The following is a 14,530-nucleotide window of genomic DNA, read 5'->3' on the forward strand; positions in this document are numbered from 1 at the left end:
TCCATATGAGGGCCTCTCCCCTAGGCAGGTGATGCCTTTCTTAGCACCATTTACTACCCTACTCGGGCACATGGCGGCCAAGGCTGCCAGAGGCTCTGCCTTCTCTAGAACAGACCCTGCCCTCCCTTCACCTCCCACACCTCCCACACCTCCCACACCTCAATGGTTTGAATGTGCTTCCCGAGGATGGCTGAACTGGGCTGCCGGCACTGACCACAGCTGCCTCCCAGATGGCATGGCTTCATCACACTCCAGCAGTCTCAGAGAAGCATGGGAGAGCGGCCAAGTTTCTCGTGTTCCCGCGGCCGAGGCCTTAGGAATTTGCTGAGAAAACACTGACTCCGGGGCGTCTGCTGGTCATGACAAGACACACGCAGCAGAAAACAGTGACTCGGGGATCGCAGACCTTGCAGCGAATGTCAGCGATTGAACAGGCTACGTTTTGGCGGGGGCACACGGGACGGGGACAGCCCCAGGTCAGGGACCTTTTCTCACACCTAACATATGGGACAGGGCTGCTACCCAGGGGAGAAAGGCGATGGCAGAAGTCATGAATTGAGGTTTTTAATTTTTAATTTTTATTTTTATGTGTTTATTTGAGCCAAACTGATGATATATGCAGGGGAGCAAGATCCCAAACACTCCATGAATTGATAGTTTTAAAATGGAAAAAAAAAAAAAAAGAGAGAGAATCCTGAGAAAATGCAAATGGGATCCAATTTTTCTGGAGATGCTAGGATTTCATTTTCTGTCATCAGGTGGATTCAGTTGAGTAACAGAAAAAAATACAGTTGTGTTCCCTGCACAGGGCTGCCTGGCTGGGGTTGGGGGCGCAGACTCAGCACAGGGCATTCCGACTGGCAGGTCTGGAGAGCCCAAGGCCTTGTTATTCCAGGCGTGGTCCAAGGACTAGCAGCAAGGACATCACCTGGGATTCGTTAGAAATTCAGTCTCAGGTTTCACCCAAGACCTGAAACTGAATCTGCAGTTTGAGAAGATTCCAAGGTGGATTCATATGCATAATAAAATTTGGAAAACATTGCCTTAAGGGATGATTAGAGGTTTCAATTTTTTCCCCTTAGTTTAACTCCACACAAAATCTTAATCTGATAGTAAAAGACAGCAGAGCTGCTCCATTCCATTTGGGAGGCTCATGGCCCGTTAGCTCATCACTCCCAACAGCTCTTGCGGCACACCCGAGGTGCTCTCAGCCTCCAGAGACCAGCTAACACCCAAGCTCCTCAGTGTGTCATGGAAAGGAGCTAAGGAAATGTTCCTAACGTAGGTGATCTGCTGTGAGGGACACAGGTGAGCAGGTGTGGACTGTATCTGGAAACCAGCACTGAGGCTTTCTGGATGGAACACGTTGGCAGATACCAGGGCAAGGCTACACAGAAAAACCCAGCTGGATGCTCCATGCACGCCCAGCCCAACCCTCAGGACCCGACAGACCCAAGCAAGCCCAGGAGTGGGTCTCCAGAGTCCTGGGTGCTTCAACAAACATCTAGGCACGGAAATGGACAGTGAGCCCAGGCCAGACCCTGCATTTCCAGGGCTGCTCCTATGGATCCACGATCCTAAAACCCACTGATCTAGGACTTTGGAGCTGGCTCATGTGACAAGGTGACACCGGCTGAAGGGTCGGCCCTCACTGTGATGCAGCCCACACCTGTACTCTAGAACTGAGCTCCTAGGCTTCCTGAAGCAATACTCCTTTTAGCTGGTGGGGACCCTCCCCAGTTTTTTTGTAAGTTAAGGGACTGGCTTCCTGGGCTCATAAGGGGTGACCTAGTCTCAGTGGGAGATGTAGGAGTCTTCAGAAGGTGGACAGACAGGGCATGAGTCCCAACTCCGGGACTGGACTCAAGTTGTTAATGGGTTTAAAGCCATCACTTTTAGATTCAAATCCCATCCTTCTACCCTCAGGTAAGGGAGGGACAGTGAGGAAGGACATTAAGGCTCTTAGCTGTTTCTTCAGGGATTGGATTGAAAATGGGTGAGAGTGGAGTATAGTGTTTGGGGATGGAGAAGAATGAAAGGTTCTGATCCAAAACTTAAGTGCTTTCAGGAGAGAGAACTAGCTTCTAGGCAAAGCTGTGCAGGATCTAAGAGCTGTCAGACCCCAGAGGCAGACTTGACCTTGGCAGGGTTCTAGCAGTAATGTGACTGGGGGTCTTGTTGAGTAATGAGTGGAGAGGACCCATATTAGTGGGCTTGTTGACAAAGCCACAGTGGTGACGACTATGGGGCAAGGTTAATTGGGGAACTGACACTGGTTTGTTCTGTGTGGCACTGGTCAAGTTTACCAGCAAGACAAACAAGACTCAGTGTAACTGACAGTGCTGCTTGAGATCAACAAAATGCAAGGGCTGAACCTTGTGACTGGATGAACAGCAGCTTGTCCAGATGGAGGGTGCGCAGGGTGAGCCAAGGCTCAGGAGGCCACACTGCCAGCAAGCTTGGGAACAGCATGAGCTCTACTCAAAGGTGATGCAAGAGCTCCGTGTTTTAGAGACATTAACTGCCAGTCCAGGTTGGGAGCTCACTCTTTTTCCAACTGATCAGAGAGCCGTTTTCAAAGCTTGGATATCTTTGGAATGCCTAGTAACCTATTGTATTTCACTGTTTTCGTTCATGATTCTTGCAAGTACAGCTACCTCCGAGAATTGTGCGTTCCTCTCACAGTATGTTAGTACAGCAGGTCCTCCAACGTCATTGTTAAAAGGTTGAGGAGGGAAAAAAAACCCCCTGGCTGGGCCACTGTTTCTGTGTGATTTTCCATGTTCTCCCACGTCTGTGTGGTTTTCTCTGGGTGCTCTGCTTCCCCACCACATCCCAAAGATGTGCACATTAGGTGAACCAGAGGGTCGAGGGCAGGGGTGTCAAACTCACTTTCAATGGGGGCCATACCAGCCTCTCGGTTGCCTTCGAAGGGCCGAATGTAATTGAGGACTGTAGAAATGTAACTGCTCCTTAACAGTTAAGCAAGAGCTCGGCGCTGCCGCTGGGTAGAAACAAGGTGCAGGACCAGATTCAGCCTGCAGGCCTTTGCCACCTGTGGTCTAGGCTGTCCCAGTCCGAGTGAGTGTGGGGGTGAGCGGGCCCTTTGACAGAAGGGTGTCCTGTCCAGGGTTGACTCCTCCTTGTGCCCTGAGCTACTGGGACAGGCTCTAGCCACCAGTATCTTATCTTACTTTTTATTAAATGTATGTACAGCTCACATTTATTCCAATGTTTAATATAAAAAATATTTTGGATCTTTATTTAGAAGTTTGATGTTTTGCTGTAGGAACTTTTTTCCCCCAAGATTTTATTTATTTACTTTAGAGAGAGGGGGAGGGAGAGAGAGAGAGAAACATCAATGTGTGCCTGCCTCTCACACAGCCCTAACTGGGGACCTGGCTCACAACCCAGGCATGTGCCCTGACTGGGAATTGAACCAGTGACCCTTTGGTTCTCAGGCCGGCACTCAATCCACTGAGCCACACTAGCTAGTGTGGAACTTTTGTTTATATCAATTAGCTTATGGTAAAATCGGTTTTCTTTTCTTTTTTAAAAAAGATTTTATCCATTTTTAGAGAGAGGGGAAAGAAGGGAGAAAGAGAGGGAGAGAAACATTAGTGCGTGGTCACCCCTCACGCATCCCCCACTGGGGACCTGACCTGCAACCCAGGCATGTGCCCTGACTGGGAATCGAACCCGCGACCGTTTGGTTTGCAGGCCAGCGCTCAATCCACTAAGCCACATCAGCCAGGGCTAAAAAATCGGCTTTCTAACATTCATTTTGCTTAAAGTTTCAGTTTTTAAGAATCTATCGACACTAGAAGACTTACTGTATTTCTACTGGCTTACGTGGCCCAAACACATTGTGTACTGGGACTTCAAATGGGCTGGTTTCTGGGTTGTACACATGTATTTGTACACATCACAGTTTTAGAAATTGGGACCATGAAGTTCCTATTAGTTGGAGATTTTATATACAGGGTGGGCAAAAGTAGGTTTATAGTTGTGAGTACATGAAACAATTTATTCTCGTATTGTTTATTAACTATTGTATTGTTTTCCATACGAAAAACTGTAAGCCCACTTTTGCCCCGCCCTGCACTGCAGACTGCCAGGATAGCCTGTCCCCTGCGGTTAGGAGAAAGAGCCCGTCAGTATTAACGCCATGTAACTGCCTCGTGGCGGACGAGCCAAGCTGCTCATACCTAAGTTCTGGAGTCTAGATCACACCCCACGGGCCTTGGCTTCAGTATGCTGGGCACATCCCTAAACCCCATTAAGGATGTCACTGAGGAAACACCACGGGAACACCCTTGGCCCACTGACCCCTGTCCTGCCTGACCACAGGAACAATGTGGGGCTTTATCCCCTTCATCCTGCCACTCACCCCCATCAAGAGCCCCAATGCCTCCACGGAGAGGCCGCTGTAAAGACCACAGACACCCCAATTTACATAAAATTATCTCACTCCATTTTATTTAAGATTTTTTTTTCTCCAGTTAGTAAAAGAAAGATGTGTCTCTCTTTATACATATGTACAAGTTCAGTTATAAAAATAGACAGCACATTCAAAGAGAAAAAAGGCTTGGCATTTTTCTGATTCCCTCTAAATAGCTTCTGTACACAGAAGTCTGGGTTTGGGCAGAGGAATCTTAATGATTTAAATTAAATGATTCCCCTACCATCCCTACTCCAAAAAAAGTTTTAAAAATCAATCTATCTAAACTCAATTCCGCGATTTTCAGGTGTGCAAATTAGAGGCTGGCTCGCCCGGAAGCACCTGCTCCACCAGGAAATCAGGCTGGGGGCAGGCAGAAACGCCTCCCATGCCGACACCATCCCTTTGCCTCTCTTGGGGGGGAGCAGGCTCAGGTGGCGCTGGGCTGGGAGCGTTGGTGCTGAGCTTGCCCTCTCTCCACCCTCCTCTCCTCACTCCTGCTGTCCCTTCCTTTCTCAGTGCAATACAGACAGTGCATACAGCCAAGCGGGGGCTGAGGGCAAGGGTGGGGAGACTGTGCATTCAGGAAGGGCAAGGGGAGTCCGTAAGAGGGGCAGTGAGGATGTCCTGCTGATTGAGGTGGCTCCTGGTCTCTTTACTGGCTTCTGGGAGTCCCAAGGTGGGAGCTGCTGCTACTGTTGCTGGTGGAACCTGAAGGTTCTCTGGTGTGAACCATGCAGGACAGGGAAGGAAATGCTAGGAAAACAACTGCCTCCAGGCATGCTTCCTCTAGCCGTCAGTCACTCTCATAAGCCACTACCTTCGTCTGCACTCACTGGTCTCCTTAGCCGTGACCATCTGACAAATGGGGTTTGGAGATCTGGGGAGCTGCCCCAAGACTGGGGATGCCAGATACATGATTTCCTCCCTTCCTAGCCCTACAGGAAATCCCAGCCCTGAAAGAAGTTTCCACTGTGGAAGGCTCTTCATAGCACTTGTGGAGCCATTGCAAGGGACATGACCAGAGCTGAAGAGTGGAATGGGGATGGAGAGACCGTGCCTGAGCATCCACAGGGTGGGGTCTGTGGATGGTCCTTCCTCAGTATGAGGTTTAAGACGTGGCTCTAAAGTTCATCTGAGATGCTACAGGGCTGATCCCTGTCCTTGGGCCTTCTTCCAACAGGCAATCTCCGAGCACTCCTCTTGAGACACAGGTGGTAAAAGTGCTCACACTAACCACCTGCCTGTCCTTCACTTGCTGCAACTGGTCATCTCTGCCCTCTGACCTGTGAGATGCGCACTGGGCAAGCCATCCAAAGACCATTTGCAGGCCAGAACTCTAGCACATGGTTTGGCTGAAGGAAGCTGGAGGGCCCAGGTGGTTACCGTCCTCCAGAGGGGTTGGTGCCTTTGCCCGGTTTCCGGACCAGGGAGTCTGGGGCTAGGCTGCTGGTCAAGTGCAGGCTCTTGGGAGTCCCAGGAACATTATTTCCTTTGCTCAAAGGGGAACTCAAGGGGGAAGAGGCGCTTGAAGGTCCAAAGTCAGCAAGGCCAGCAGGCCGAACCATAGATGTCTGCAAAGGGCTGCTGGCAGAGATTCCTGTGGGGATGGAGTGAGAAACAAGTGTAAGCACCATCCTGTCTGAGCTGCCTCAGGGCCTGACCTTGGTTACTGCAGTCTGGGCTGGAGGAGAGGTTGTGGGAACCCTCCCTGCTCTTCTTAGCACATTTGCTTGCTCCTCTTGTCAACTTTTTTTTTTTTTCCTTCCCAGTAAGAGAGATGTATTTTTAAGAGAAATACAACACCCATCCAGCCCTCTCTACATTACCGCATCAACAGGGAGTGAGTAAGACAGCACCCTGGTGCTCAAGGACAGAGCACGCATTGCCCAATGTGGGGAAACCAAGGGTGAGGGTGAGCTCTAGCTTACTAGGCACGTATGCACTTTCTGACATTCCTTCTTTCAACCTGGGACACCACTTGTGACTAGCTGCTTATTAATGTCAGAGGATGATCTCCACTCCCCAGTCTGGTCAGAGGGTAGGAGGCTGCCCACTCTGTCCTGTGTTTAACACTCATGCAGTTCTCCTGGCGCTGTTCTCCAAGCCGTCACCTCGAGGACCCAGTTCTAATATCTCATCTTCAGTGACGGCTTCCAGGGCAACAGCAAACTCTTTTTCCTTGTATGAGGCAAATCTACTTACATCTGATAACACACTATCTAAAATGGTATTTCAATGGTTTCTTGTGTACTGGTCTTACTTTCCTAAAAAGAACTTTAAGTGCTTGCTGGGCCAACGTGTCTTTTCTCATTCACAGCGGAACCGCTAGTAATCCCTGAAGCAGTTCCTTTCCTTGATTTCCATTTCCAGTTACCAAGCGCTGTTCATTTTTCTTGTGAAACTCTACTTCTTGTTGCCCGCCTTGCCCTCCAGCCCCCTTCTCAGGTCAGGTGTCCAGGAGAAAGCCCGATGAATGTCATTTTCTGCCCATCCGTGGGTGAGATTGCTGTCTTCCACAGATGTGATCAGGGTTAAGAAACTGGCCTAGGCCATCATCTTCACATTTGTTGAATGAACAAATAAGTGAAAGCCCACACTCGTGCAGCAGGAGGAAGGGGAGGTGACGAACACTTACTGCGCATTCTCTCTCCAATATGCCCTGACTTGCTACAAAAGCCCTATGAACTAAACACTGGGCCCATGTTTTCAATGGGTCCAGAGGTCTGTAAGCGGGAGCCCTTCTTCTACCATCTCGGATGCCCTCCATTTCATTGCTGTAACTATCCTCCACCTGCCATGGTCACAACGGCCGCTTCCCCCCTCAAACCTTCTAGAGCCCCGTGTTGCACCCTGATAAACTCTTGCCCATCAGGCCTCGCTATGTCTTGCTAACCTTGACTCCCACTCCTCTTCAATGCAGCCTGACTGACCTGCTTGGTGGCCCCCAACATGCCTCAGTCATCGCCAACTCTCTGTCACCAGTCCAAATCCCTGTCATCCCTCTCCTTCTTTCTGAATTACAGTCTGGCCACTTTGTCTTCGGGTCCATGGTTCCTCCTTCTGATCTACCACCATGATTTGGCCTCTCTCCCTCTTTGTTCACTCAGTACACATATATTGCCCTGTACTGCTGTTACACACATTCCACACACAGCTTCTCCTTCTCACCGCTCGCATGCACTCAAGAGCAGGGTCCGTGTGTTATGCTGCTATGCACACAGCACTCAGTGCCTACGGTGATGGACCACACTGCTGGGTAAATGCTACATATGCTAGCCTGGACCACTGAAATGCAATTACTGAAATATGGGTCTTGGAAAAAACATTAGTTCTCAAAGCAGGAAAAATTCTGACTGTTTACAGATACTTCCACCTCACAGGACAAGGAGGGAGTCAGGACTGTTCAACACAGAAGCACAGCCCGACATGGGGTCTGAAAAGAACTCCCGTGGCCTGGAGGTGTACCTGCTCTACCTGGCAGAATGTTCAGGAGATCCTCCAGACTGTCTGACCAGCATGGAGCCTGCACGGCCCCCTGGGCCTCCATACCTTTAGACACGTTGTACCCGTATGCTGCATAGGCGGCCGCAGAGGCTGCCGCAGCCCCTGCTTTGGCTCCTGCCATTGCGGCAGCACTGCCCGCGGTGGACTTTCTGCTTCGGCCCTTCCCTGTTCCTTTGGCTGTGCTTCCTGAACCTTTAGGGCGGCCTCGGCTTCGGGCTGCTGAGTGACCACGTCCTGCGGCTGGCATTTCCTGAATTGAAATTCCTATGGTAACAAATGGGCCAAAAGGAAGAAAAAAATCAATTTCTTCATATGTTAACAGAATCTTCCCCTGACAGGGAAGGCTGGCTCTAAGGGTGTTTGTTTTAGGACCTTAAGGGGAGTCTGTGTCCTCATTTAATGGCTGGGCCACCAAGTCGCAAAGAGTTAGTAGGACTTCTGAACAGCTAAAACAGGCTGACTCCTCGAGACAGGTTCCATTACCCCTGAATCTCTTCTCTAAATGAGATCATCAGTAAACGAACCCCAGGGACTGGCTACCCGATGCCCACCCGCACTCTACAATGCGCTCATTTCTCAGAGAGTCACTGCTGACTCCCAAGTTTTAAACCTAGAGCTCCTCAAACAGTAGCAACACTGGGCCCCACCGAACAAAGTGAGGAAGGGCCCAGAGAAGCTAACTAAACTAGCAAAATTAAGGGTGAAGTATGAAAGAAAACAAAGAAGTTTGAAATCTTTATAGAGTTGTCATTTTGCTTTCCTTAAACCTTCTTTCTCCTTTTCACTTCGATAGGGCTAATGAAAGAATGAGCCAACAAATTCTTTTTGCTTCACACCATGCTTCTTTAAAGAAAGTAGAAAATGCCATTATCCCAGAAGGAATCAGGACCTTATCTGACGTCAAAGCCAATGCTTTTCTTGAGGCAGTGGACCGGGCCCAAGTTGGACAGAACGGCAGCATTGCTTACCGTTCACGGTGTCCGAGACAGAGCCTGTTATGGAAGCAGGAGAGTTGGTGGCTCGAGACTGAGGGGCTGAAGAGGCTGGGTCATCCACGATGACCAGCATGTCACTGCTGCTCTCATCAGGGGGAATGGAGCCGGTGTGCAGCTCACTGCTGATGGAGATCTAGAGGAGGAAGGATCGAGACCACCACGACTAGTCCTTGTGCCCACAGCCCATGGCCCGCTGACCTACGTGAGGGTGTGCTTCTGCAGTCCTGCCACTATTTCCCTCTCCTGCCTGGCTTCACTCCTGAGGGTTAGATACCCTGCTTTGACTCCAGAGAAGACAGCCCGTCCTCATTTGCTTTTTTCCTTATGGATTCCACGTGCAAGCCCCTTCTAATAGGCAGGAGGACTCCAGGAGAAGCAAAGCCTACAAGGTCAGGACAGGCCCCCTGCTGTGATGAAGGCATCTAACAGGGCCTCACCTCACTGAAAGGGCTGGGCATGGCTGAGTCCACGCTAATGAAAGAGTCATCCCCATCAGCTGAGAGGTTGGAGTTATCAGCCGAGGGAACAAATGGGATCACCAAATTCACACCCTCCTTTCTCCGCTTTCCATCCAATTCATCTTCCTTTTTCTTCTGGAAACACACAAAACAAGAAACATGGACAAATCATGGAGATAGGCACCAAAAAAAAGTGGAGTCAGAGATAAAATTAATGACAGAAATTTGACTTTGTAAACTTTTCGGTTTCATTTTTTGCAATTAGTGTATTTTTAAGGAAAAACCTCGTAAGGAAGGAGGAAAGGGATGGCTTTACAAGAGCTTATGCATATTCTACCACAACAACACAGACTGAAAGGTAGGCCAGGCACGCTGAATCAAAGCTGCACCAAGCCTAATCCTCATGGGTCAAAGTGCACAGCCAGTTTGTGGCACGTCCAAACAGCAGCACTTAACAGGGGTTGAACTGATGCATTCTTGTAAGAGGGAGGGCTAATGTCTTTAGGATATTTTCTGTACATCTGTTTTTACTCTGCCTTCTTTTTAAATATGCATAAGGAAAATGAAGGTTCTTAACTATACCTAAGGAATAATGGATTTTGTCATTATTTCTTAAATTTACATGTAAAAGCTTGAGAGTTGAGTGACTAGGCTATACTTAGGATTTCTAGAATCAAGTTCAGTACAGCTTTGTCATAGAATAGCAACCTGGAATCAGTCACACAATGTACTTGGAAAATTCTGGGGACCATATCCACCTACTGTACCTAACTGTCTTTGTTTCCACACCTCTATTAGGATTAACATGGTATACCTTTGTGTAGCTTATATTAACACTGGGTATTTCTCTGAAACTTCTACGCTCAGAGCAGGGATGGCATTTGATGCAAACCCAGTAAACCCTTCAATGTCCTGAATGAGAAAACCATCTTTTCTCCTTTGATATTGTTTCTGAGTGTTAAAGCTACTCCAATACTAAACAGTATTAAGTAATGGGTTAGAGATGTGAGGATGGAGTCATAAAAGAGAATCTGAGGAACTGGGTAGAGATGGCGGCCCAGGCTAGGAGGAACATGATCCTTCATTCCTGGGACTCCTCAAGTTTATAACTATAGTGTATACCAGCGGCTTTCTTCAGGCTGGTAATAGTTCTGCTTAGCAGAAGGTACAATCGAGGGTGTGGACTTTGAAATAGAGTCAGTGAATCCACTGGAAGATGAGCATGTAATATACACAGGCTTCTAGGTTGCTGACCATCAAGGCCATAGGGCCGGACACGAGGTTCAATACAAGTGTAAGAAAGGGGAAGAAGCTGACCTCCGCTTAAAACAACAAACTTTAACATGTGGCTAGTTAAGCAATATGCTTCAGATAAACCAAACAGTCCAAGGAAAAGAGGCACATGCAACTGTCAGACTCGAGGGCCCGGAGCTACAGAGATGCCCGAAGCTCAGGTGGCTAAGCTGTTCAAGAGGGGGCCACACCAGGGTTGGGGAAGATGAGAAACGCAGTGCAACCCAAGGGCAGGGCAAACCCACCAGGAAAAATACCTTCTAGAATGCAGCAAAGTGGTTCTAAACCACCTACTCTTAGACGTATAGTAAGTCTGGGAATCTAGTCAGAACTAATGGGCTAACTCCTGAAATAAGAACAAGTCTGGAGGGCCTCAATTCAGATTTACATGTCAATGAGGACCTGTGATAAGGATTACTAACATACTACATTAGTAGAAATAGCAAGATAGGGAGAAATGTAGGGGAACTACTTTCCACTTTGCAGTTAGCCTGGCGGGCTCAAGCAGAAATGTCAGAAGGGAGACAAAACCAGCTCAAATCCTTGGCATAAATTAGAGAAAAAGAGATGTACAGAATTAGACTGGCCAGAGATTTATTTTTCCAACAGTGGAGGACACTGTGATACACTAGCAGAATCATGGTAGAAGGACTGGATCTAATGACCCCTGAAGTTCTTTCTAAGTGTCTATGGAATCTAATAATGTGACATCCATCTTCCCCACATCAGCTTTATGATTTTATAACACCCCAACAAATGATTTCCAGAATTACATGTGACTACAGACAGGGCGGGTTTGTGTTGGGAGTCCCGGTCTACCACGGCTGCATTTCTCATCAAATGTCAAGCAGCACAGAACTGATACGTATCACACACAGTTGAGCTGGATAATCAACCAGTAACTGAGATGACAAGACATGTACTCTGAAGCCTCTTTGTAAGCACCACCCAGCTCCCCTCTTCAGTCCTTGTCAGCCACCCCAAGTTTGAGATACCTTCTCTGCATATTTTTCCCGCTTGCGCTTGCGCTCTTTGACTCGATTGGTTTCTTCCTGCTGCCGTTTCTCTTCTTGCCGCAATCTTACTGTCAGGAAAATAAAAAAAAGCTCTGATGAAATACCTGGGGCAATCATAATCCTCATGCTTTGAAACTGAAGTGGCCATATCCTTTGATACTTACATTCCAAAGTAACACTTCTATCTGTCCAAGGCAGATAACCTGTAGTGTTCTAACTTGGAAAAAGGAACCGAGTTCTTGGATTCTTAACAGGTTGTTTTTGGTTCAAACCATGATTCAGTTTAACTATTATAGGCCTTTCCTTGCCTTTACTTTTTCCTTTTTCCAGCCTTTCAATAGCTCTGCACTGCACCGGTCAAGCATGCTTCTGAATCCCCAAATGTTTTTACAAAGTGGTGGCAAATGTGAGCACACAAGAAAGGAGCTTCACTGTATTTTCTGATGTGATGCTGTAGGAGTCCTCAGAGGCTCACAAGGTGAGTCTGAAAGCCATTGTTCTCAAGAGCCAGAAGTAAATGGGAGAATGGTTTGTATGATACAGCAGTGAGCTTCTCCACCTTCTCCAGAAAAAGATTTCTCTGGGCAGAACAAAGTAAATATATTATTGCTGAGGAGTCTAGGGATATAGCCTTCCTGGTGCAAATTTGTTTGAAGTCATATTACTTTAAAAATTTATGTGAATCTTACCTTCTAACCCATAACATGTCTTTATTTTGGTTTTAATATAAAATATTAACATAAGAAGTTTCTCCCCAAATACAGTCTTTGGCTTTGCCTACACTTGGCACACCGCCAAGAGCCTTTTCTTCCTTTTTTAGATGTATGGGGCCAGGGAAACATCTTTTGTCGGTAGGAGAGAGCATTCCTAAGAGGTTTAGGGTACGTACATTTCTTCTCCAGTTCTTCATCATCTAGAAGGAGACTAACCACCTCTTTGGGTTTCAAGGTATCTGGTTTGAAGTTCCCACCAGAAATCACCATCCGCTGAATCTACATAATAAGCAGATCAAAATGTCACAACCAGGCAGCCATTCCATCTTGGCAAATCTCCAAAGAAAAAAACAGCCTTCTCACTCTTCTGGTGAGGTCCCTGGATTTCCTATTTCTTTTTTTATTCATCCTACTGGCTCAACCATTTCTAACAGAAGGGTCAATAATAACTTCTTTGCTTGCGCAACTGATAGCTAGAAGATCCAATAATACTCAATCAAGATGGGGGAAAAAATCCAAACAATAATTTCTTTGGAAATGAGCAAAAGTGGCATACAATTCAGAGGCTGAGAGAACTAGGGTGAGAGCTCAGATATTATCCCTTCTTCCCAGAATGTGACAGTATGTCAAACAAGAGAGCCATGACTGCTGTCCTCTCCACATGAGCAACAGCCAGGGCAGCATAGATTACTACTATATAGGACCTGATCTTTTGTTTCTCTTCTTCCTCTTTTTTCGTCCTGATTTTATTTTCTAAACAGAAGAAATGTAGCTCTTTCAGACCAATAAAAGGCAAGAATCTTAGTCTAGTCCATGTGACTGGACTATTTTATTCACCAGTGTAGTACTTCCTTTGCCTCGCGCTTACCTCACTCTTCTCCTTGGCTCTCTGGAGGATGCGTTCTTCAATGGTGCCTTTACAGATGAGCCGGTACACGGTAACCTGCTTTGTCTGCCCCAGGCGGTGCGCTCTGTCCATGGCCTGCTGGTCCACAGTGGGGTTCCAGTCGCTATCATAAAAAATCACCTGCACAGGCAGGACAAGAATACAGCAAAGGCTAAGGCACTCTCAGCATAAAATCAGGAATTCTGAGAGCAACCCAGCCTCTCATCTCTTTGCAATGTTTGATGCCAGATGTTTTCCTACAACATAAAGATGAGCAGGTATGCACTATAAAACCAGGCCAATCTCTTACTTGCCATGGGCAAGAGACATACTCTGAACTTTCCCCCCCCAAATTTTCATTTAAAAAGATGGAGCAGCAATAATATTAATAGTTAACCCTTAGCCCTGGCTGGTGTGACTCAGTGGATTGAGTGATTTAAAAAAAAAAAGTTAACACTTAGTGCTTACTATTTGCCAGTCATAGATAGTTCTAGGTGCTCTTAGTGTATTCATGCACTTAAATCACATAATCACTATGATTTAGGTACTATTAAGACCCCGTTTTTTTTTTTTAATTTAAAAAAATTATTTATTTTTAGAGAGAGGGGAAGGGAGGGAGAGAGAAACGGAGAGAAACATTGATGTGTGGTAGCCTCTTGCATGCCCCTTACTGGGGACCTGGCCCACAACCCAGACATGTGCCCTGACTGGGAATCGAACCAGCAACCCCTTGCTTCACAGGTTGGCACTCAATCCACTGAGCCACATCAGCCAGGGCACAAGACCCCAATTTTAGAGATAAGGAAACTGAAGCTCAGGGGAATTAGAGAATTCATCCAAGATTATACAGCCTCAGTAAGCATCAGGCCTGGGATGTGAGGAATGGGAGAGCCTCCTCTTTCACACTAGGCCTACTGTGATATGAGACACGTATGGCTTTCATGAATTCTTAGGCTCCCACCAACAGGGTCATTTCTTATCCCTTGAATACTAGGGAAGACATGTTCAAAGGTTCCTTGGAAGCTACTTCTAGTTTGCTAAACAACAACTAACAACAACAAAACACACTGCCCCCTCCCCATCCCATAAGTGATCCGAAAACCAACAGGCTCCTGAGTCCTCAGCCCTGAGGCCACCGTCCAACAGTGGACCCCTTGCAAGAAAGCCAGTTCAAAATGGCCCTCATCCCTCATGCATCTCCTCTGCATTTAATCAAGCTAC

General features: G+C 47.4%; 1 protein-coding gene across 2 annotated transcripts in view; it reads right to left on the bottom strand.

Moving 5' to 3' along the window:
- Nucleotides 1-4,451: 4,451 nt before the first annotated feature.
- INO80 (INO80 complex ATPase subunit) overlaps nt 4,452-14,530 on the bottom strand; it is a 122,373-nt gene continuing 112,294 nt past the window's right edge. For both annotated transcript variants that reach the window (XM_053928986.1, XM_053928987.1), the window contains 7 exons: nt 13,292-13,450; nt 12,600-12,702; nt 11,690-11,778; nt 9,381-9,536; nt 8,917-9,076; nt 7,994-8,212; nt 4,452-6,041 (listed from right to left, as the gene is read on the bottom strand). In XM_053928986.1, coding sequence (XP_053784961.1) covers nt 5,824-6,041; nt 7,994-8,212; nt 8,917-9,076; nt 9,381-9,536; nt 11,690-11,778; nt 12,600-12,702; nt 13,292-13,450 — 1,104 coding nt within the window. In that variant the 3' untranslated portion in view covers nt 4,452-5,823. The remainder of the gene's footprint in view (nt 6,042-7,993; nt 8,213-8,916; nt 9,077-9,380; nt 9,537-11,689; nt 11,779-12,599; nt 12,703-13,291; nt 13,451-14,530) is intronic.

This window comes from Desmodus rotundus, chromosome 7, assembly GCF_022682495.2.
Source record: "Desmodus rotundus isolate HL8 chromosome 7, HLdesRot8A.1, whole genome shotgun sequence".
NCBI lineage: Eukaryota > Metazoa > Chordata > Mammalia > Chiroptera > Phyllostomidae > Desmodus > Desmodus rotundus.